Consider the following 24,838-nt stretch of genomic DNA (forward strand, 5'->3'; position numbering starts at 1 on the left):
AATCATACTTCTCGATGAGACGAAGATAATGGTACCTTTCTCGAAGGCTAAATCGCATTGGTTTGCCCGGAAAAAGCCTCGAAAGTAGCTAACTCGAAAACCAAGGTGAGTTAGCTATCAACAAAGGTACCATTATCTTCGTTTCATCGAGCAGTATGATTTTCGTTTTTGAATCACTCGATTTCATTGAGTATTGAAGAAGTTATGAACGTTTAAAGTTTACTTAGTTTCTGTTGAGTTTTCCAGTTTTCCCACGAACCAATCACCTTTTAAGCTACCGGACTTCCAAATAAGTATAATCTTGTTCTACACTTTACTATCTTCATTTTGATATTTTATGAGTCGAATTTGGTTAAGAATCGATTGAGTTACAAAGTTTTGAAAATTGTCCAAATAGTTTTTAACAGAATGAGCAAAATCATCGATGGTGAACAATGTTAATAATCAGTTCTATTGATTTTGAATCTCAATGATCATTTTTATTAATTATGCAAATATCAGAACCATTTTTTATATTTAGCCAAAAAAAATTTCTCTCTCCAGCAAGAACGCGTGCAAAAAATATTAATCCACGACGAAACCCTATAATTGCGGTTTCGGGAGCAGGGAAGAGAACACCGCGGTAGGGCGGGGGAAGATGTATGGTGGAGGCGGAGATGAGGAAGCGAGCGTGGGACTTAGAGGCGGCGGCGGAGGAGGTGGAGGAGGAGGAGGGGGGATGATGAAGATGATGATTAGCAGTCCGACCGGGGCAGGGCAGTGGGCCCCGGACGAGACAAGGGAGCTGATAGCGATCCGTGGGGAGCTGGAGATTAGGGACTCCGTTGTATCGAAGCGCAGCAAGCCGCAGTGGGAGGCAGTGAGCTCTAAGATGACTGAGAGAGGCTTCAATCGAACCCCCGAGCAGTGCAAGTGCAAGTGGAAGAACCTCCTCATTCGCTACAAGGTATGAATTTTCAAAACTCACAACGCACCCAAAAACCCCCAATTGGATTTTTCTAGGGTTTTGGTTGAAATCACTTAGGGGCCGTTTGATCACCATTTCGTTTTCAATTTTCAGTTTTCGTTAACAGAAAATAAAGACTAAAATCGAAATGGTTATGAAGTGGCTCTTAGCAAACACTATCTAGTAATAATGACTTATATATCTTCAGGGGAAGGAGACGTCTGATCCAGAGAGTGGGCGGGAATGTCCATTCTTTGAGGAGTTGCACGCAGTGTTTACTGAAAGAGCCAAGAATATGCAGAGATTGCTTCTTGAATCCGAGGCGGGTTCTGCCCGACCAAAGAAACTGGTTAAGAGGAAATCGAGGTCAGGGCAGTGGTCTGATGAGTTGTCAGAAGACGCAGAGGAGGAGGATAGCAATGGGAAAGGTAAGAAAAGGAAGGGGGAAGGAGTAGTATTGGCAAGAGCAACCAATGCTGCAAGTGGAAGTAGTACTAGCAGTGTGCAGGAATTACTTAAGGAGTTTTTTCAGCATCAGCAGAGGATGGAGATGGAGTGGAGGCAAATGATGGAGACGCGGGCGCTGGAGCGGCGGCTGTTTGAGGAGGAATGGCGGCAAAAGATGGAGAAGACGGAGAGGGAGAGGTTAATGGGTGAGCAGGCTTGGAGAGAGAGGGAAGAAGAGAGAAGGATTAGAGAAGAGAGCAGAGCTGAGAGGAGGGATGCCCTGTTGACCACTCTCTTGAACAGGCTGATCAATCAAAATAACTTCTGACTCACACTCTGAGGTGAATGGTTTTCTTTTTCTTTTTGGACGAAAAGTGAATGGTTTTCAGGTTCATAAACTTTTGCCAGCTTGAGTAGCTAAATATAGATCATTGAGGTTTGCGAAGATGTGCTAGACTGAAGTTACTGTGATTTGCAAAGTTGGGCTTCTTGGTTGATAAAATGTTACCTTGGTATACAAGTTTCGTTCGGTAGACATTTATCAGATACTGTGACTTCGATGGAGGACCAAACCACACTTTTCCATCGATATTAAGAGGTAAAATTGCTTGCCCTTTTATTTGCTGCTCCTGGCAGAGTGCAAGGGTTTGTGGTGCATGCTTCTTGTTTTTTTGAATTGGCGAAAGTGTTATTTACGGAAGGTATGGAAATCTTGAGATGGATGGATGAAAAATCTTTTGTAACACTAGCATAGATTGAAGTATATGACTGAACGAGATTGCAAATGTTTTACGAATCTTATGTTACAATAATTTGATTATTTACCTTATGAAGCTGAAGTTTACTTCTCCACTGTTTCATACATATCATACGCTACTTGTGGTGTAGAGGTGAATAATTATGCTATAAACAGGCTTAAGAGTGGGGATGCACCTGTATGGTTTCTCTCTCGGTCTCCCTCAATTTGTCTGCCCCGACGCCTGAAGGATGGGGCTGCACGCGACGAAGGGTACAAACTTACATTGCTAACGGTTATTGGAATATTTAAAGTTTTGAGGTTAGTTATCGTCTAACATGATGGATCGATCGATGGATGCAGATCGTGTACCTATATAGAACAACATTAGACTTATTCCGTTATTCCTGCCAAATTTTTGTACATCAGTCACATTTAAAGCTTGCCCACAAATTTAAAACCTGTTAAGTGGATTATTAGACAACACTGCATTTAAACCTGCTAATGGTGCATATTATAAAAAATAATTAGAACAAATAAAAAAAGAAGAAACAAATAAACAAACGGAAAAAATATCATTTCACTTCCCGTGTAACCTTATAGAGAAAATTGTAACAATGGTTCTTCAACTTTAACTTAATTGGAGCAATTGTCTCTCAACTAAAAATTTATGATCAATGGTCTCTGAACTCCTTAAACGTAAAGCTATGGTCTTTTTTGTTAACTTTGTCAAAACTTCTGTTAAAATGAGTTGTGTTAGAAGAATCATTGCTACAATTGGGTTAAAGGTGAGGGAATTTTTCTCCAATTGGATTAAAGTTGAATTACTATTTCTTTAATTGGGTTAAAGTTTTTAAGGGACCATTTCTACTATGTTTTCATTTAGTTTCCCATGTTGGGCCCTTGATTCTGACTTCACGTGCATGGCAAGTGACTCATTTTAACAGAAGTTTTAACGGAGTTGATGAAAATGACCAAAGTGGCACATTTTAATGAGTTAAATAACCAATGGTAATGGATTTTTAGTTGATAGATCTAATTCAGTTAAAGTTGAAGGGCCAATGCTACAATTTTCTCAACCTTATATGTTGAAATTGATTTCTTCTTAAAAAAAAAAAAAAAAAAAAACAAAAACAAAAACAAAAACAAAAGAAAAAAAGAAAAAAATTCTATTATCAATCCTCCTCCCAGATTACCATACAACTTTCACAAGCCAGGACAGGGGCTATTTCTATAGTCGCATAAAGTTTCGTTTGAAAATATTTTAAAAATAGTTTAAGGCACATAATTAGTGCTTCTTGCAGTAAGTACTTCAAGTGTTTTTTGAAACAAAAAACATTTTCCTCAAAAGCGTTTTCAATCGTTTTAAAAGCGCTTCCAAACGAGCCCTAAATCTCATGATTGCCTCAATGGTTACATTAGATATGTTGCTATTTCTACAAGGATTGCTATTTGCTAATGCCTGATGAGTGAGGGACTTGGGCTAAATCACACAATAGTTAATAATGGAGGAATTTAGTATTGAACTTTTCATCAAAATTGAAATTTAAGACCTCCTATTTACAATTGAAGAATAGAACTACTTAGGTCTCATTTAGTGGACGAACCCACCACTAAATTGCCCCCGACTCTCGCAATCCACAACAATGGTGACCTGGTAATTTTATGCACACCATGTTAACCCAACACAAAATAACACAGAAAAAAAAAAAAAAAAAGGTTCAGGTTAAGGCTTAAACGGGTCAGGTATTAAGCACTCATTAACATGTTGATTCAGATCTACATGCGGATAATCCGTTTCAACCTGTTTTATCCCGTTAACTAATGGCGTGTTTACCAAACGGGAATAGAGAGGGAAGAAAGGGAATCACTCTTCTTTCAAGGTATTCAGGCATTTACTTAGCATTTAGAGAATGAAAAAAACAGCGAGGTCCACCTAAAATCCGTAACCGGACTCCTAAATTCCGGAATTGAATTACCTATATGAGGCGGTATTTACATTCCGGAGAAACGGCTACATCCTTCAGATAGAAAGTTTAAGGGCAGAGTGAAGTCCACACAAAAGATCTCTAACACAGGAGACATGTAAGTATTCGTTCGATATTGAGATACAACGAAAATTTTCGGGTTTCCGTTCAGTTCATTCTTTATTACACATAGAAACTTAGAGCAGAAACAAAGCTTAAATTCACAGCCAATGTAACTCCAGATCTGACTGAACATTATCAATCATTCATCCTAGTCATACAACGGTTTACAAACCAGGGTCAGAAGCTGGAGGGATTTCATACAAGTCTATACAGTCCAAACCCTGAAACAACACAGCAAGGACTTTTTACTTCTGCTCTTTAATGCTTTCTTTCACATGAGAAACTGATCATTCTGATTCGATCGGAGGAGGATTTTCTCTGGGATGTTTGGAACCATAGTGATCACTAAGTTGCTTCGGGTTTGCAAGTTGTACCTGAAAACACACATTTCGTTACAGAGTAAACCAAAGCATGCATAAACAAAGAATCAACATATATTTGTAGTTAAACATGCATTTTTTCTCGATAACTACACATTCCAAATATAGAGCATAAAAAACCCTTTCGGTAAGCAATATACTAAAGTATGTGACCCAAGGACATCCGGATTTTAAAATCTCAAGCCATCCAACTGAAGACATTAGTTAAACCTTCCAAGTTTTCAATTTCTGGGAAGCTTGCATTCCAGTACTGCTACCAAACTCTATATAAAAATGAAAAGTCGCTGTCTTTATTCTTCCTTGCCACAGAGAATAATCATTGATTCATTGGAAATAGAAAGTTAATCAATCTGATCTTCCTCCTGGGTGAAGAGATCACAATCCATCTCTAAATCTGATAATAAATGCATGCTATCGTGTACTTTATTGTCGATGTAAACTAAAATATACTCGAGAGACATGTAGGAAGCTCGCTATGAAACATTTATTTGGAAATAGAAAGGACAGCTTGAATGGAGGTCATTCGGCAAGTCAATCACAGGATGGAACACGAGTTCGCAACACCAGTATGATACATTGCTCATCACCAACTTCCACAAAAAATTCATCATATCAAATATGATGATGAATTGACATCCCCCCTGCGACAGGTGGCACAGATCCTGACAATGTATGCTTATCAAGGGACACCCACTACTTCTACCTCCTTCGTTCAGTTGGGTACACAACCACTATCTTAAGTGCATCATGTATCTCTTCCAATGATTTATGGGTCACTGACTCTGGGAAAACATATGGTATGACCAGTAGGAAATATGTTTTCCACTACTCGAGCATGTTTGAGTGGACAAAAGTAACATATAGCTTATGGATCCTTTTCCTATGCGGTCATCAATTATATCCTGTTAGTTAAACTCCTTTTTAAAATTTTTATTTTCGATAACAAACACAATTTTGTTAATAGTCAAACTGATACAGCCACTGTGGACAAGCAGTCCCCCATAACCATACCATAGAAACTGATGCACTACAAGAACTACAGATAAATCACACAAGTTGTGGAAATAGTTTTCCGACTTAAATTTGACCCCTTTATGTGTCAATAAAATATAGCTTCCACTCATGCTGGTATTTTAAGACTGAACAAAGCAAGAACATTTTTCTGGTTTAGGAGTGATTGCTAACAAAGTGAACCACTTATTAATAAAGGAAACAAAGTATACCAACCACAAAAGCACACAAGCAAAACCAAAAGGTGGCAAAGTGGTATACTGAAAGGGCTATAGTAACTCATAGGTGCAAGTTGATCCAAAAGAATATAAACTCCAAATGGATAGATTCATCATCCATGTAAAAAGTTACAACAGACAATCCACAAATTGACACAAGGTAAAAGTTACAAGAACAATAAATAACCCACAAAAGTTGTGGAAACGGTCTTACTATTTATGTTTGACCCCATTATGATATCAATGAAATATACCTTCCACTCGTGCTGGTATTTGGAGATTAAAAAGCACAAGAATTTTTGTTTATTAGTGATTAGTAATCCAGTGAACCACTTATTAGTCACTGAAACAAGGTATACCATACACAGTAGAAACAGAAACAAGACCACAGACTGGACAAGTGATGTACCACAAGAAATATAGTAGTTCGTAGATATAAGTTGATCCAAAGAAATGTAATCTCCAAAGGACGGATTCATCATCCCATACAAACAATAAATACAAGAATATTTATACGAACAGTCTTGTTTCATAATCATTCTACTCTCACAACAAGCCAAAAGCCCTCAAACGGTCAAACCATAATTTATCTGCTTCCCTGGCTCTCTAATTATTCCTTTCAAAATCTAGCATCTTAGTAGAAAGCACCTTATGTCTAAAACTTTTACAGATTTTCCCCTTGGTATAATCTGGATTTTTCCGTTTTTTAGTTTTCAGGTTGGACTGGTTGGTCTCTGCACTTTGTGGGGATTTCTAGGTTGTAGCTATATCTGCTGTTTTTTACCTTTGTTTGTCTCACTTCGCAGTTGTTTTGGCGGACCTCTTGTCAATCCTGTCCCCTCCAGTAATGCTTATCATTTTCTTTGATAAATTATATTTCCTATAAAACATGGAAAAATAAAAACTGGCATAAAAAAGCGCCTTAAAAATCTGGAAGTCACTGGAAAACTTTGAAGGGTCAGTAAAACTAGAATCACCACACGGTTAAGAAGATAAATTTGTATTTCCTTCGTCCCTCTTAGACACGACAAACAAGTTTACTTGAAAGGAAAATCTCTCTTGACAACTAGACATACTTTCGTGAGTAGAAAATCTATCTCAGATCCTTCATAGTTCAGTGTACACACGGACTCTCTTTGGAAATCCAACTACTACATCTCACACTTAACTATCACAAATCATGGTTCTTTTAGGTCGCAGCAATAATCAATGATCAAACAATAATGTCAAATCATATTCTATACATCATTACTACCAATATCAAACACGCTGCTTATGTAATTTACGCGAAACCCATTGTTCATTGGAAAAACGGTATGCAGACCATTATAATGTCTTATATATTGGCCTTTACTCATAGTCCATACACAATTCGAGTAATCGCAAACAAATGTACCTACTTATCGCTAGCGGAAGAGCCTCCTATGACAATTTACCCAAGGTTTAAGAGTCGGATCCGATGAACTCTAATCCAAAAGTTTCTCCATTTACTCTACCAACTAGTCCCAATTGAATCATCAAATCAAAGTACAATCTTCAATTCAAAGCTTTCATTTTATCGGCCCATAACAATCAATTAGATGTGAGTTTGTTCAGTGAATCATAAAATTTAAGAATAATAATAATGATTGGATTGAATAATTGTATAAATTCATGGATCATCGTAAAAGATCGGATCAAGGTGGAGAGTGAAGGGTGAAGAGGAAGAAGAACCTTGCAAATTGGACAGGTGATTTTGAGAGCAACGGCTCTGGCCTCAAACTGAGACCCTTTTGCCTTCTGATTCTTCTCCGCATTTCGTCTCTGCGCTTCGATCTTCTGCTTTCCCCGAGTCATCTTTCACCGCTCCTCTCTCTCTCGGACTCTGGGAGACCAAATATGGCTGAAATTCTTATTTGATAGGTAGTGTTTGGGGCCCACCCAGTCTCATCAGCCAACCCAACTTAGAAGCATATCAAATAGAATTCCAACAAAGGAAGACCAGTCCTCGTATGAACTACTTTTAAAATTGTTGAAAGAGTTTTTGGTAAAAGCACAAGTGATATTCATTATTTACAAATATTTCTCTAAGAATAAATTGATACCTTTTGTTTTTAGGAATTTTAATAAAAAATTCATGGTACTGTTTATTTAACGAAAAATTACATTTTTACACTAAAAAGTCAATCATGGTATATTTTATCATTTATTTTGTACTTATCGTTAAAACTTAAAACTCAAAGTTTTCAAGCCATTTTCATTAGTTTTTCTTTTGTTTTTCGTAGTTGGATAATGTACCTTGAGTATGTGTGTCGATTTAGTCCCAATAGTTGTACAAAATATCAAACTTGATGAATATAAAGGTTGGAGTAAAATCCGATTCCGAGATCGTAGGAAGATAGCGATTGATGGGAAAGGTAATAGATACGTGTTCTTTGGTGCATTTGCTTTCCAACTTATTAATGATGTTAAAGCTATTAGCATGGAATGTGAGAGTGAGTCCCTTGCCAATGACTTAAAAAGAATTCATCCCTTTGATGTTTTGGTTCTTTCTGGATCTAGAATTAGTGTAAACAAAGCTTTGGACGTTGTCAAAGACTATGGACTTTTTTTATAGCTTCATAGTTGATGTAGTATGTTTTTTTCTGGGAGTTTTTTTTATTCTCTGGAACCCAGCTGCGATTGATTTATGCATTGTTGATTGCACCAATCAATTCTCATAAGATTGTGGTCTCATAATCATTGTATATAACTCGATGACTAAGTTAGGATTACATTATCAAACTACCCTAATTATTTATTACTGTTAGATCATCGTTTTTTTTAATCACATTAAAGTAACAAATTATTTATTACCGTTAGATCATCGTTTTTTGTAGCCACATTAAAGTAACAAATTTGAACTTGGGACCGGACAAATAGACCAGGTGCCCAAAACTAGTATCCATCGGGTTATAGGGTGGAAAAGGTGTGAATATGTGTAGGTCAAGCTCATTGAATTGGGGTTTTGATTGGAAATAGTCGCCGACATATTTTGGAAGTCCTTTCTATTCCTAGTGGGATTCAGGAGTCCTCCAAAGTTTCCACTTTTCATTGGCACATCAAAGAGAGAGATGATAAAAAATGGCTCTAGTGTGCGGTTTAGACTTGAATCAGAACCAACCCAAACTGCACCTTGTTTCATATTTAGTGTGTCGAAAATATGGTCTGGTACAACTATTTGTATTATCATACTTGGTGTGCTAGACTCTATTTCTGACACACTGAAAAATCTCTCCCAGCTTAAACCTATATAGTATAAAATAAGACGTGTTATTCCTTTTGCCACTCAGTGCTACAATATGGTGGTATTCCTCTTTACTTGGAAGTGAGAGGTCTTAGGTTCGAATCTCGTGGATGGCGAATTCGATATCAAATTTGTTTAATGTTATGCATTATACCATCTTCAACCCTTGGCTTAAAACCTAACATTTTTAGCCCAGAAAATTTAGGTTTTAACCCAAAAATAACTTTTCTCCTCTAATCCTTATGGATTAAATTTTTAGCCTGAGAGTATTAAAGAATGAATTTAGGATAATTTTTTTCTTCTTAAAGTAATTTAAAAAAAAATTTATGTAGACTATCCTAATTTAATTTTATGAAAATTTTAACGAAAAATATTCGGATTCCGATAAATATATTGAAAAATCTCTAAACCGACACTATGAAACTTGTGGAACATTATGAAAGAATATGAAACACATAAAATAATTTTTTTTAATTACTTTAGCATTTGGATTTAAATTTGGACCGTTAGATCTTTTTTTTTTACTGTTGGATTTGATCATATTAGATCTTAGTCAGGTTTTAACCCAAAAATAACTTTTCTCCTCTAATCCTTATGGATTAAATTTTTAGCCTGAGAGTATTAAAGAATGAATTTAGGATAATTTTTTTCTTCTTAAAGTAATTTAAAAAAAAATTTATGTAGACTATCCTAATTTAATTTTATGAAAATTTTAACGAAAAATATTCGGATTCCGATAAATATATTGAAAAATCTCTAAACCGACACTATGAAACTTGTGGAACATTATGAAAGAATATGAAACACATAAAATAATTTTTTTTAATTACTTTAGCATTTGGATTTAAATTTGGACCGTTAGATCTTTTTTTTTTACTGTTGGATTTGATCATATTAGATCTTAGTCATTGGATTCAATGAATTTATAAATATAAAACTGAAAAAAAAGTACACATAAATGGTGCGCCAGCTCCACTAATTCAGGGGGAATCTTGGGCTAATTTTGCCCCAAAAATGAGTTTTGGGCTAAAACTCATATTTGCTCTAAGACCATCTCCAATGGTGACCTAAAACCTAAAAATATTTAGCCCAGAAAATTTAGGTTTTAGCCCAGAAACAGCTTTTCTACTCCAATCATTCTGGCTTAAAATTTTAGCCCCAGATTATCAAAGAATGAATTAAGGCTATTTTTTTTAAATTAACTTTTTAAAAAAAAAAAATTTATGTAGACTATCCTAAATTAATTTTATGAACATTTTAACCGAAAAATATTTAAATTCCGATAAATTTTGAAAAATCACTAAATCAATACATGAAAATCAAGATAAACCACATAAACTTAATACCAACGACATTTAATAAACCACATAAATTTAAAAAATAAAAAAGACAATTAATAAACCACATAAACTTAAAAAATAAAAATAAAAACAATTAATAAACTACATAAACTTAATACAATCGAAAACTCATAGACTACATAAACTTAATAATGATATTCACCATCTTGACTTGGTGATGGACTTGGGTGATAGTCTTGAGATGAATCATTATCTTGAAATATACTTCTTGTGGCATTCCTTCATAAAATTTCCTTTTGCTTACCACGTAAGTATCTCTTCCTCTCTGGAGTGTATTTGTCGAGGTCCTCCATTATCAAATTAGTTGCGTACCTTTCTTGCTCCCTATCCCCTTCTTCCTTCATGGCCAAAAGCATTTGGGCCGATTCTTCTTGCCGACGGGACTGGATTTCGTTCATTATTGCCATTTCGCTAGCAAATTGTGCACGTGTCGGACCTTGGGACTTCCCTTTTCTCTTTGCTTCCTTTTGCTTATCTCTACCCGGGGGCCTTGCAAAAGAAGAAGTTGGGGTCATTTGTTCGACACCTTCATTGTTGGCAAAATTCACACCTTCATTGACATCATTTGGGGGTGGGGCTTCATTATGAAATAATCTTCCACATTGTTGGTTCGCATCGGTTCCCCACCTCGGACAATCCTTGAGGATGTTCCAAGCATGATGCAACTTAAAAGCTTGATTTTTTGGTGTAATTCTTGTCTTGTAAATTGACATTGCTTTGTCACCCTATGCAACAAATATATAAAAACAATTAGTTGCAAAATACTATTATGTACATGACAACTAAAATATCAACAAATAAACTCACAATTTCTGAGGCGCCCCTTCCACTAGCCATGTCAACCATGGATCTCTCCAAGCTTCCTTTCCACAAAGTGCACGCTTTATTGATAATCTTCCACCGATCATAAACACCACCAACTTCCCTTCGACCGGCGTTGTAGTTTTCATGGAACTTATCAACGATTTTACCCCATAAAACCTTTCTATTTTGATTGGTGCCGACGGCACCTCTTCGCTAATCGAAATTCATGCCAAACATAAAGCAATATCTTCGTCAAAGGTCCAATTACGACCTCTAACATGCTCTTTTGCTCTTTTGCCATCTTGAAAATTCTGGAAATGAGAATAAATGGTATAAAGAAAAATTGGAAGAATTGTAGGAGAAAATTGAGTTTTGTGTGGATGTTTGAACAAATACATAGGTATTTATAGAGTTTTTGGTTGAATTTTAAGTTAAATAATTTTTTAATTATTCTAGCCGTTGGATTTAAATTTGGACCGTTAGATCTTTTTTTTACCATTATATTTAATTATATTTGATCTAAGCCGTTGGATTCAATAAATACATAAATATAAAACTAAAAAAAAAAAAATTGAACCTGCACCGTTGGATTAACCAACAGCCCATTTAACATCACCATTGGATTACAAAAAGTAACCGTTAGGTTGCTTTTACCTTTGAAACTTGAGGGAACAGCCCCATGTGGGGTTGTTGTTTGGCAGATTGTCATTGCGCGTGCGCGCGTCCGGAAGTGGAAACTGGGCTTCACAGCCCTAGTTTCAATCTCAGTTGGTGGGGCCCATTTTGGTTTGTGGCTTAAATCTGGGCTGGTATTTGACCCTCAAATGAGTTTTAGGTTTTAGGTTACTTTTAGGTCATGGGTTGGAGTAGATTTTGGGGGGGGGGGAGGGAAATTTTAGGTTTTAGATCATTGTTGGAGATGGTCTAAGGGTTAAAGTAAGTTAGAGTAAGTTCAGAATCTAAAATTTGAGTTTTGGGTTGGAGTAAGTCTTATACTTGTAGCCATGTGGCCTAACTAGCATTTTAAAACCCTAAACTTTCATTTCACGTTCTAAACTTGCATTGTAAAATCCTAAAATAAACAACACCAAAACTTAAAAACATAAACAATATATTAACATTCAAAAACCTGATCAATTTCTTATAACACCCAATTTCAATTTAATTTATTAATAAACCGAACGTAAACAATATATAAGATTAAACAATTATGTGTGAAATGAGAAAATTATCTTTTTTTTCTTTTATCTAGCTTAAATCCCCCCATCCTTGAATATAAAGAATATCGTTTTTTAATAGGAAAATATAAATAGAATCGTTATACTTAATACAAGATAAAATTAAATGCGCTATTTACATTACGGTAAAATGAGGAACAATTTATATGACACGAGTTTATTACTATATTCGCTACAATGACATTTTATGCTAATAACACAATGAGATGTGAAAAACAATAGCACATGTTCTTGTATTACTGGCACGTGACTTCACATGCCGGTGTATTTGTATCATGTAAATCCCTCCCGTCAAATTATTTATATATATTTTTTATTTTATTTTTGGTCAGTTATCTACTTTTTAGTAGGGGGTTTTCTAGAGAGGTTCCTCGGGTTTCTCGTCCTATATTTAATTTTAAATAAAAAAATTTACAATAATTTTTTACACGATAAACGAATGTGATTAGAAAATTCTTAAAAGAGGATCTTGGGAGTTTCTAATGTTATGTGTCGGTGGCAACTGGCACGTACGGAAGGTGAGCGTAGACTCGTGCGAAACCACTTTCCTTCTATTGGCTTCACTGATGCCCTTTTTCATAGAGAAGAATTCTCTACCCTCCTATTCTCATTCTCTTTCATCATCTCTTCTCATATATTACTTTTTATCTTATTATCTATATAAAAAAATTAATATAAAATGTTGACGTGATTTAACCCTGACGTTCAAATAGGAAGACATGAAATGATAAAGAGATTAGCTGGGTTGAGAATTCTCTTTCTTTTTTTATTCCAATTATTTATTTATTTTTTAATTCTCAAAAGCATCTAAAATTCCACTCACTCCCATCCTCACACACACTCTCTCTCTCTCTCTCTCTCTCTCTCTCTCTCTCTCTCTCTTCTCACTGTCACAGACTCGCCTCTCTCTCTCTCTCTCTCTCTCTCTCCCTCTCTCCTGTCTTGGGCATCACACAAATCTCAGACACTTGGGAGAGTCGGACAGAGTGGGTGCGGTGTCGTTTTGGCTTCTTGTGCCACATCTCTCCGTTCCAGCTCAATCTGCATTGCATTCGTCTCAGATCGATCGAAAACCAGAGCTGCTGCTTCATCTTTTAGCATTCATCGGTAAATCTCACTTCAATTTCACCTTAAGATTTTATCTTTTTTATTGCCATGTTAGCTAACTGCGTAGACTTGTAATTACTGGTGAATTGGAGGCTAATTGACTTGGTTTCAGCTGTTAGGACCAGCAGTGGACTCGGAATTTCATAAATTTCTAATTTCAGAAATCGAAAAATGGTTGATGGACCTTAAGATTTTGTGTTTGTGGATGTTCCTTCGTTGCTTTCGGATAATTTCGATGTATTATTCGATTTACTAATTGCATTTGTTGATTGACATTGTTTGATTAGCCCTTATTGCTATGAAGCTTGTTATACTAAATTACATATTGGGATAAATCTACATTTTTACCTATCGTGCTAAAATTTGTTCGATTTTGACGGTTTACTACATAGTTGTGCTGGTCAATATGCAAAGACTTCTGTTTTACCTTTAGTCAAATATGGGTTTTGTTTTGTTGGGTCGAAAACAAAGTATCTTATACTGAATATAAATTTTAGGGTTGTGAAAGCCCTGAGTTAGTGAATGGAAGGTAGAATTGAGAGTACAAGGGTAGCTATGAAATGGTTAGTTTCAGAGCTTGGGCCCTCATATCGAAAATATCTCTTTTGGTATTGGTTGTCTCTTTCCTTGATCTTTTTAAATGTAGTTGTATATTGTTTGCACTATCTGGTCCACTAATTTGTGAATGCTGTTTTACCTTATCACTTGCTGTGTGTGTCGTAATTTAATTGTACATGATGCCTCTATACTATAGTTCTTTCTCATTTTGCACCCCATTAATGGGAATTATATTGGTTAGAATGGAAGTTTAGTCGTGTTCAAACTGCTATCAAAATTAATTCATGTTCGTTTTCAGGTTTCCCTTTTCTTTCATTTCCGGCTGCTGGATGTCAATGTCAACTAGAAGGAAGCATTGTAAACCTTGGCTTACCAGATGAATTATTGTTTCTGTATTATGCTTGACCAGTGCCACTATGGGAATCTTTTTGGTGAAATGGAGAGGGCTATGGCTTCTTTACATTCTACTGCTTTATATAACAATGAATGAAATCAGAGCTATTAGTCCTGATGGTAATTTGACATATTTTAGTTTTTCATTTGTCCTTTTGGTTTTTTTTAGTTTTGAGTTATCTTGGGGCATGCCAAATACTATAACTGATGAAAAAATATTGACTTATTAGTTATTATCATTAAAGGAAAACCTTGGGGATACTGCATATCATTTTTGTTTTCTCTAATTTGCTGCTGTACTGATAATAGTCTATGTGAAGTTTGGTAGAAGACTAATTTGGTAAACACATAAAATCTCTTCTGGAGATATCCATTTTCCTGGAGAGATGGATAAGATATTCTGACACGGTGGCATCTTATACCACCAGGAACGGTAAAAAATATTCAGTGATGCCAAGAATGTGTCCATAGTAGAGTTTACTTTTACTTAATTTGAAAAATTGGTTGTGCTATTGTATTTATAAATTAAAAAAAGCTTGGATAGTTTGTAATCATATAATATACTGGCCAAGTATATTGTTTTGTGTAGGACAAGTTATTTCTTATTACATTACGGCTTCTTTTTTTTCTTTTTTTAAATAACAAATTTGCTTATTACACAATAGCTATTGGTCAATCAAAGGAGATGACATTCCCTAATCTGGTATAGACATTGATATATTTTGTAGGTGAGGCACTTCTAAGCTTCAGGACAGCAGTTGTTAGTTCAGATGGTATCCTTCTTCGATGGAGACCAGAAGATCCTGATCCATGTAATTGGAAAGGAGTGAAATGTGATAACAAAACAAAGAGAGTAATCTACTTGTGAGTGTTAATGCCAACAATTCTGTTTATTTTCATCCGTTTCTATGCTTATCGAACGGAAACTTGTTTCATGGGATTTATGTTTATGGTTTTGGTTTTTATTTCTCTCATATGGTAATGGTTGATATCTTGTATCTTATTTTTGCAAGTTCTATTTTCATACTAAATGAACAAAAGATTATGTAGTGAGATGAGCACATCTCTTGACATTGGTTTTCCACAAGACAGACATAGTCTTGGTTATTGGGAATGTTTGATATTTTTGGGCTTGCCCTTGAAATTATCATCTTTTGTTGGAAATTAATGCTCTGTTCCTGGGGAATAACAAGAAATCTTTGAGTTTATGATTTTGGCTCTTACATGGAGTCATGGACTCTATGGTTGAAATGGAATAAGTAATGTTATTTTTTTTTCTCTATTATAATACAAATTGAGGACGTGGAGAACTAAAAGTACCCCCCACAACAGATGTAAAATAAATGAAAAGTAGTACACGTAACTGTCTAATTGGGAAACGGATGTCGTACCTGTACAGTGGCAGTGAGGCATACACATTACTTAGCCCATTCGCGAATAGAAGATTGAGACCTAATTTATTGTTCTGATTTCATTTTGTTAGGGTTAATCATACTTAAACCTTCTGTCCTATTTAATAAAGATAGTGTCCAGTTGTTAATAAACTTTCATCCTTTCGATTTTAAAATTTAAAAAAGGTTACAGTGCATGAGTCTCATGTAAATTTTGTGCCTTACAGTTATAAGTTTGTTTCTCATGGCTTATCTTGCAGGAGTCTTGCCGGTCACAAATTGAGTGGATTTATACCTCCAGACCTTGGGAAGCTAGATCAGCTTACGATTTTGTATGTGATGATAAGAGATATAATAGCAGTTTTGGTAATTGATGTATCTTTGGTATATCAAATTTTCTTCTCTCACTGATCATGTCTATGATGTATTATATTGTAGAGCTCTTCATAGCAACAACTTTTATGGGACTATTCCTTCAGATCTGGGGAATTGCACACAGTTGGAGAGAATGTAAGTCCACCTGCACGAATTGTTATCTTGCAATAAATGTTCTCATGTTCGCTACTGAATGATGTTTGCATCTGTTTCTAAACTAGTTGTGGTCGGTGATCATTATATAAAGTGATTTGGCAAAAATGTTGGTTAATAACAGATACATTGTTCATCACTTTTTTTTTGGGGTGTTTTTTCTCATCACTACTAAAAAGGTTATTCTTTTAGTTCTTTGGATATCATATGATGATGTGACTTTATTAAGTGGTGGGTTGAAATTTCTGTTTGTTAATAATACCAGCAGTCCCCTTCAAGCTGGTGTGTAAATTACAGATGCTCAATTGCCAATAGTTGAATGAAAAACTTTAGAGATGGCCTTTTGTGAGATTCTAGTATCTCCTGCCATGACAAACAGTGTATGAATAATTATTGCATCTAGTCTCTCCGTAATAAAATTCTCAACAAAATCAATAAATTTAGTCTTATCGTGATCAGTAGAATTGAGAGCTATACTGATTGAAGGCTTGTTATCGGTATAAAATCTCACATGAACACCTTGTTTTAAATTCAATACTTTGATCAATATGTGTAACCAAATATTAATTCACAGGTCCCATAACCCATAGCCTGAAGTTTCTGCTTTCGCACATGATATCGCAACAATTGATTGTTTCTCATTTTCTGGATGGCAAGGTTCACAATGTAGGTGTAGTAGCTTAGAATAAAACTTCCATCACTAACAGAAACAACCTCCTTGGTGCCCGTGCATACTTCCACCTCTAAGCTTCCATTCTTAGAGAATATATATCCCTATCCAGGAGCATAGTTAAAATATCACATGTAAAACTAACTCTAGATGGGGAGAATGGGGTGCATGCATAAACTGCCGACTACACTCACAACATTAGCAATATCAGATGATGTGTGCTAAAGGTAGATAAGTTTTACGTCAAGCTTTTGATACCTTTCATCAACATATCTACCTTTCGTACACATATTCTGATATCGCTTATGCTGCAGAATGGACAGTTAAAGGAGAAGCATTTTTTTTATTATTTGGGAATATGCATTTTCCTGATTGGCAGAACTTCTATACAAAGACATTATTTAATTTCTTGCAACCCTTTGATCTCTCCCAGATTCATTAGTTAAGTGAGTTTTCATCACCTCTTAAACATCACTCCCAACGATAATAGGACCCCAAAAAACAATAGGTGCTGCAATTTTACCTTGAAAATGGAAATTTACAGTGTGATTAGTTTACCAATTTTCACACACTTGGCAGTTAATTGAAACATGTCAAACCAAGCACTAGAAATTTGTTTCAATTAATACAATATGATTTCCCTTCATGCAAGAACTTCCTTGCGGATTACAATGGGATGGTTGGAATAATCATTTGCAATAATTGGAAGACAATGAGTGCATGAAAAAATAAGGCTGTTTGGTAGGCCGTAGTTATTTGGGAGATAGACTTGGTTATCTAACCACAAGGTTAATGGCTTTTTGGTAGTTGTTGGAGCTGCTTTCAGGTGGATATCTTGTGCATGTAGTTCTTTCTATAATCTTTTATAATTTTCAATAAATTTTTGTTTCTGATATGTAATAGAAGATGCTTCTCACCTTCACATTTTAGTTTTTCTTTCCCCTTCATAGAATCTATCATATAACTTGTGCTTGAGTACAGCTTGACCAAGTTGTAGCATTCACTACTTGTTGACATTTGCAACAAAAGTCTGAAATAATTTTATGTATGTTATCTGTATTTCTTTTGAATTGAGCAATCCAGTTGCGGATTCAGCTATAAGTTGTAACTTTTCATAATTTGTTTCCATTTGCTTACACTGCATTTCTTTTTTACTTATATAATCCTGTTTGTTTCGTGCTAAAGTTGCTTTTTTTTGGTTGCTGCAGATACTTGCAGGGTAATTACTTGAGTGGATTAATTCCAACTGAATTGGGAAAGCTTTCAGACCTCCAATTCTTGTGAGTTGTTTCGAACATGCTGATAAACACTTTATTTATTTATTTTTGTTTAACAAAAAATGTTTTTCAAATTCTTTTTTACTTCATTTACCTATTTTCTATGTTTGTTAAGTAATTTATTTTCAGTCAGGATATGCATTCATTGTTAAACTTTTAAGTAATTGTCTCATCATCACCAGATGTAAGAATGCCTCAGTAAATAAATACTATACAATTAACATGTATATGCATAAAAAAAATATCTATGCATAAAATTTTGAGTTTCATATTATACCATTGTAGTTAGGGAAGTCGGATTTAAAGATATTGTTTGTTTGATTTTTCTGATGCTTCTTCATTTCTAGTTTCTGCATTATGTAATATTGCTTTCAGTGCCATTATTTTATTTGTTTCATTTGTCGAGGATACCCCTGTTATGATTTATCATGACAATAATGAATAACACCTACAGTCTCAATTTTCAATCTTTTACAGTTTTACACATTCTTGAACAGTAACTGCCATCTCTGACTTGCTTCTAACATTTACAAATAAACTCTTCGCTTATATAGGTTGTGTGGTATTCTGCCATTTACAAATGAAAAATTAAACCAATCTACCTCTATCCCCCTTCCAGCAAGTTGAAGTTCCACTTTCAAATCTATTGCACCCATTGTGCAATGCATCCTGTGATTAGTAACTGTGAAGCTGAAAAAATATGGACAACATAGTTAACGATTAGTATTTCTTTCCTGTCTTTATAGATTAGATATTTGGCTGAGCTTCTGAATTGTTTGCATATGTTGTGTTTATTTTTATTTTAGATGCTGTGGAACAGTCAAAATATTTCTAAAACAATGAAGAAATAGCTTAATAGAATCAATATTATGGCATGAAGTGACTTTAATTTCTTACAAACTTTAATATCAGATGGTTCAAATTGTTATGATGTTAAAAAATTTGTGGAAAGCATGGATATTTCTTGTTAGGAGATGAAGTCCAATTTATCGTATCACATGGTTCATAATTCCAGTACATCTGGTGTTACAATGTGGAAATCTTTACTATTCTATGTTTTATATTTACAGAGATATTTCAAGTAACTCTCTCAGTGGAAATATTCCTGTGTCACTAGGGAAGTTGGATAAGCTTGTTGCGCTGTGAGTTACCTCATTTTTTTCTGTAATGTTAAAACTTGACAATTGGTGTTTTATTTGACATAAAGTCGTGTTTTATTAATTAATGGAATCTTGAATTTCTGTAGCAATGTGTCAAACAATTTTCTGGTTGGACCAATACCATCTGATGGAGTGCTTACCAACTTACCTGAAAGCTCGTAAGTACTAATTATCTGGTAAAGTTTGTGTTTTCAGTAAATAGTGAAGCTATGTGATAGCTTACATTCCTAGCGATACAGGAATACAAGAAAATTTCAAACTATTTATTATCCTATGTGTCCTTTATGTTTTGTCTTCCAGTATGATGAAAACAATTTGTAACGAAAACATGAAATTTGGGAGGGACTATTCTCATGTCACTGCCTCTCCAAACGCTCGTCTGTGAGACATAGCTTAAAATCTCTATCGTGCCCCGGTTAAAGACCTGTTATACCTATATTGAACTATGACAATGCAGTCCCCAAAGATTTTCATGCTCTTTAGAGAGTCATTGACAGATTTCCTTGCAGCTTTGATGGAAATCGTGGTTTGTGTGGGAAACAAATCAATCTGGTATGCAAAGATGTCCCTGGGGAATCACCAAATTCCCAATCTCCAAGCTCAGGTAAACCTCCTTGGATGTGAAATAGATGGGTGCAATGTTTATGATTATCCAGAGATTCTTTAGAACGTGAAAGTCTTTAAATTATTTTGGTTTCACTATGACTTTTCAAGTTGGTGAAATCCTTGAAGAATTTTAAATTTTCCCTCTGGAGAATCCTAAGTGTTGACAACATTATGGTATTCATGCTTGGTATTCAAACTTTTGTAGAGCTAAATCAAGGTGGAAAGAAGAAATACTCTGGTAGGCTACTTATTAGTGCATCAGCAACTGTGGGTGCACTTCTTTTGGTGGCTCTCATGTGTTTCTGGGGTTGCTTTCTTTATAAAAAGTTTGGTAAACATGACAGTAAAGGTCTTGCAATGGATGTTAGGGAAGGTACTGGTTCTTAGCTATTTTCTGAGTTATGTTTGATTTAACTCAAACAAGTCTTGAGTTCCTAGTTTTTGAAATCTTGACTAACAGTCTTTTTTCTTCAGGCGCATCAATTGTAATGTTTCATGGGGATTTGCCATACTCTTCTAAAGACATAATTAAGAAATTAGAGACTTTGAACGAGGAACATATTATTGGTGTTGGTGGCTTTGGAACAGTGTACAAGCTTGCAATGGATGACGACAAGGTATTTGCATTAAAAAGAATTGTAAAGATGAATGAGGGGTTTGATCGTTTTTTCGAGAGGGAGCTAGAAATTCTTGGAAGTATAAAACACCGGTACCTAGTGAATTTGAGGGGCTATTGCAATTCTCCAACATCAAAGTTGTTAATCTATGATTTCCTATCTGGTGGAAGCCTTGATGAAGCTCTTCATGGTTAGATGCTCTTCTCTTGTGTTTATTTTCATTGCCTTAACATGTTACATGTGCATCTGGTTTATATGAATAATAAAGTTATTTATACATGAAGTAAATGAATGTAGGACTGGGAAGAGAAGGTTAAAGAGACTAAATGAAAGAGAGAGAAACTGTAGAAATGAAACTTACTGTCTGCAAGAAATTCAACACTTAAAACCGTCCAACAAAAGGACAGTGGTGCCTTTGAGGTTATACAAATCCAAATAAAAATACTTGACAAAGTTAACCATAAATGTGTTAAACAACCTAAACTCACCATGCGAGGTTGTTGCACATAAGTGTTTAGATGCACATCATGATCTCCATCAGAGAGGTACACAAGGCATTGATCAGGCTCAGTATTTGGTATACATATGTACTTTTCTTGATAGAAGTTTTTAAAATATTTGACGACACATTATACATATTTGGTACATAGAAATAAACCCTTGGAACAATAATATTCCATAATCCCTTGAACAGAAAGATCTGAGCAGCTTGATTGGGATGCACGATTGAATATTATTATGGGAGCAGCAAAAGGCCTGGCCTACTTGCATCATGATTGCTCACCTAGGATCATACATCGAGACATAAAGTCAAGCAACATTTTACTTGATGGAAATCTTGAGGCACGAGTATCTGACTTTGGACTAGCCAAACTGTTGGAGGACGAAGAATCTCACATTACGACAATTGTTGCAGGAACATTTGGTTATCTGGCTCCAGGTAAGAAAAAATTACTATAGTTTCCTGTTTTGTTACTTTGAGCTCTCAGCTTTCTGAATGTGGATATTGTTCTATAAATATGGAAAATGATTTCTGCACACCCCTGTGGTTCTGTCCACTGATTCTCCCTTGATTTGTTCAATCCGAAGGCCAGGAATAAAAGGGGTGTGTATTGGGAGAAAAAAGGTGTGGAAATCGCTTCCCTAAATTACATTGACCAGATCCATGGTAGTTGGAGATAAATGATTGGTCTACAGCAGATTTTTGCAAAATACCATAACACTTTATTTGCACAAATATTAGGGGGGGGGTCTAGACTTGTAAATTTTGGGGGTAGTAAGTGAAACAGCAATGTACTAAACTAAACAAACAAATGGAGCAGCATAGCAGCCTAAAAGAGCCTGACCAGTGGTAGAATAACAAACAACACAATTGAACTCCCAAGTAAAAATTTAATATGATTGAATGCATTTGCATGCATTTACAACTGCTTTGGTTATAGGTGTCTGATAATGTATGGGCTTCCAAATCAGCTTCGCGTAATAGATGACATATGTTTTTGTTACATAAAGTGAGGAAAACTTGGTGTCATTCTGCTGGCAGTTATTTCTGAAATGGTGCCATATAATTTAAGTTTATAACTTTATATACATTTTGAGTTATATGACATCATTGGCAGAGTATATGCAAAGTGGTAGAGCAACTGAAAAGACTGATGTTTATAGTTTCGGGGTCCTGGTGCTTGAAGTATTAAGTGGAAAACGACCCACAGATGCGTCATTCATTGAGAAGGGCTTCAACATTGTTGGCTGGGTATGGTTTTTGTCAAAAATAATTATGCTTTTTGATATGAAGCTAAATCATTAAGTGTAAATCATGTTCTATAAAGTTGACTGCAGTATGGCCATGTTTGTTTTAGCATACATAAAATTTAGTTGGAAATCGATTACGCCTCTTGTTGAGTATAATAGGTGGCAGAAAAAGAAAATTCTCTGGTTTTGATTGATTGTTCCAGTCAAGTAAATATTCTGTGAAATTTCTTGATGATATCATTTTTGGAATGGGTGTCGTTTATTCAAGTTAATTTTTCTAATTTATCTGTAATTCCCTTTGCAGTTAAATTTTCTGGTCACAGAAAATAGGCAAAGAGAAATTGTTGATCCACAGTGTGAGGGGGTGCAAGCTGAAAGCCTTGATGCCCTGCTCACTGTCGCCATTCAATGCGTTTCTTCAACTTCAGAAGATCGACCCTCTATGCACAGGGTGGTCCAGCTGCTTGAATCCGAAGTCATGACACCGTGCCCTAGTGACTTATACGATTCCAGCTCTGACTAAAAAGGCTTTGTGCAGATGGCAAGTCAGAATTTGCGTTTACATCACTGTTGTATCAGATATGCAGTGCAAGCAGCGGAAGGGACGAAGTCTCTGTGAAGGTATATCAGCCATTTCATTCATTCATTCTTTCTGCAGATAAATGGCATTTAGAAGATGGCATGCACGTCTGTAGTCAACATTGCCTCTGTTCAAACATCATTTTGCGCGGTTGCGTTCAAACTTCTGTAATTCCTCCTGGCTTTTGTTCCCCAAAGTTAAGTGTATATGATATTTATACAATAGGTCCCTCTGCAAATGATTCTTGTTTATGCCATTTTTGTAAAATATGATTACGTGGCAATAAGTCGGATGTAGTAGCGCCGGTGCCTGCTGTTTTCGCTTTTGTTTGTAATATTATGTTTCCCCCTTCATCATTTTAATTCTTAATCTTCCTTAATCTTGATTTAAATGTTTTGGCCGAAAGGATTCAATTTCTTGTACTTTGTTTTCCTAGTACGATTTGCAATGCCTATTCTGTTTGCGCTCGATTGCCAATCGACGGGTCAATTTATTGTTGCTGTAAACAAATAAAGTCTAGAGATGGGGTTCTGACGAACATGGAATGATGTCACTGCCTATACCGTAAAAGAGATTCTTTCTTGCAACCAATTATTGTCTAACTAGCGTTGCTGGCTAGTCAATTGTTGTCACGTAATCATAAAATTGACCGGACGTAGTTGCCTCGCGCAATCTATTTTGTCGAGCTTATTTTGAGTTCTAATTCTTCGAATTCACATTTCTTTGAGAGTTTTTTTTGTTAAAATGGTTCTGAGATTGTCATAACTCTTAGTTCTTGGGATTTATAATTGATATAAGTAGTTCCTGAGATGGTCCATTGTCAATCATTTTGATCTGTGAAAAATCTTCGTTAAATTGAAAAAAACTACTAGTTCTAAAGAAGTTGTTTTGACAAAAATACCTTCAATTTAACGAAAATTTCTCACAGAAGAATCAAAATGACTAATGGTGGACAATACGCGGACCATTTTGATCGACTTTAAATCTTAAAGATCAAAGTGAGAAGTTATGCATTTCTTCGAGTGAACGCCAGTTATGGTTTTACCATCAATAATTCTCTGCCGACCCTTTCTCGCCTGGCGGCGCCGCCATGTCACAAAATCATACGTTCTTTCCCCCTCTCCAAACGTTGCAGCTGGTTTTTTATGTATAGTGCAGCGTGTTGATATTTAATCTCCCAATAGTGCAGGAATTTGAAAATAAGATTATGCTTGGATTAGAAATTGGGAAAAATATTATACTTAATATTTATGTATAATATTGAAAACTTTGATAAAGACCTCTTGGTTTTGTACGATTGGAAATTTTGTAGTCAATTTTTTGCCTAATCCACCCAACCGTCTTAAGATCTTAGATTCAGAAGATCTTACATTCAAATTTCGTAAATAACGAGTTCAAAACCAATTTATTCCTCACCTTAGTGTAAACTAGGAATGGTGCCCGCGCGTTGCTGCGGATCTTAAAACTACTGAACATAAAAGAAGAAAACAACCAGTGCAAACTTGTAATGGATAGTTTGTAATTAACAGGTTTTTAGTATGTTCATACTATTTAAACATAGAAAATATAATAAGAAAAAGAAGCAGAGTGTTGGCAGAAAGTGATGTAATTTGCACTATACCTGTAGTTCAAGTCTGTGTAATCAATTTTAGTTGTGAATACCGGTAACATATATAACTTAGAGAACAAAAAACAACAGAAAC

The 24,838-nt window shown here is 35.3% G+C and overlaps 2 protein-coding genes and 1 long non-coding RNA gene across 4 annotated transcripts; 2 read left to right on the top strand and 1 right to left on the bottom strand.

Annotated features, from left to right (window-relative positions):
• Positions 1-595: 595 nt before the first annotated feature.
• On the top strand, positions 596-2,852 carry LOC137711350 (trihelix transcription factor GT-3b-like). Of its 2 annotated transcripts, XR_011065050.1 has the most exons (3): positions 596-946; positions 1,155-1,991; positions 2,307-2,852. XR_011065050.1 is itself a non-coding variant. In XM_068450577.1 (2 exons), exons 1-2 carry the CDS (start codon positions 638-640, stop codon positions 1,719-1,721), a joined length of 876 nt encoding a protein of 291 aa, XP_068306678.1. In that variant the 5' UTR covers positions 596-637; the 3' UTR covers positions 1,722-2,237. The 2 variants fall into 2 exon arrangements, 1 of the variants encoding a protein (XP_068306678.1); XM_068450577.1 differs by lacking the exon at positions 2,307-2,852 and having other exon boundaries at positions 1,155-2,237.
• Positions 2,853-4,213: 1,361 nt separating this feature from the next.
• On the bottom strand, positions 4,214-7,702 carry LOC137711627 (uncharacterized). The gene is made up of 2 exons (XR_011065078.1): positions 7,542-7,702; positions 4,214-4,593 (listed from the first exon to the last, which is right to left on the bottom strand). It is a non-coding gene; the product is annotated as an uncharacterized lncRNA (long non-coding RNA).
• Positions 7,703-13,416: 5,714 nt separating this feature from the next.
• LOC137710440 (LRR receptor-like serine/threonine-protein kinase FEI 2) lies at positions 13,417-23,520 on the top strand. Its single transcript, XM_068449462.1, has 14 exons — positions 13,417-13,603; positions 14,460-14,674; positions 15,283-15,418; positions 16,206-16,277; positions 16,384-16,455; positions 18,352-18,423; positions 19,491-19,562; positions 19,667-19,738; positions 20,090-20,184; positions 20,392-20,559; positions 20,661-20,993; positions 21,498-21,743; positions 22,423-22,556; positions 22,860-23,520. Exons 2-14 carry the CDS (start codon positions 14,578-14,580, stop codon positions 23,076-23,078), a joined length of 1,788 nt encoding a protein of 595 aa, XP_068305563.1. The 5' UTR covers positions 13,417-13,603; positions 14,460-14,577; the 3' UTR covers positions 23,079-23,520.
• The last annotated feature ends 1,318 nt before the right edge of the window (positions 23,521-24,838 follow it).

The sequence above is a fragment of the Pyrus communis genome, chromosome 12 (genome assembly GCF_963583255.1).
Source record: "Pyrus communis chromosome 12, drPyrComm1.1, whole genome shotgun sequence".
Classification (NCBI taxonomy): Eukaryota; Viridiplantae; Streptophyta; class Magnoliopsida; order Rosales; family Rosaceae; genus Pyrus; species Pyrus communis.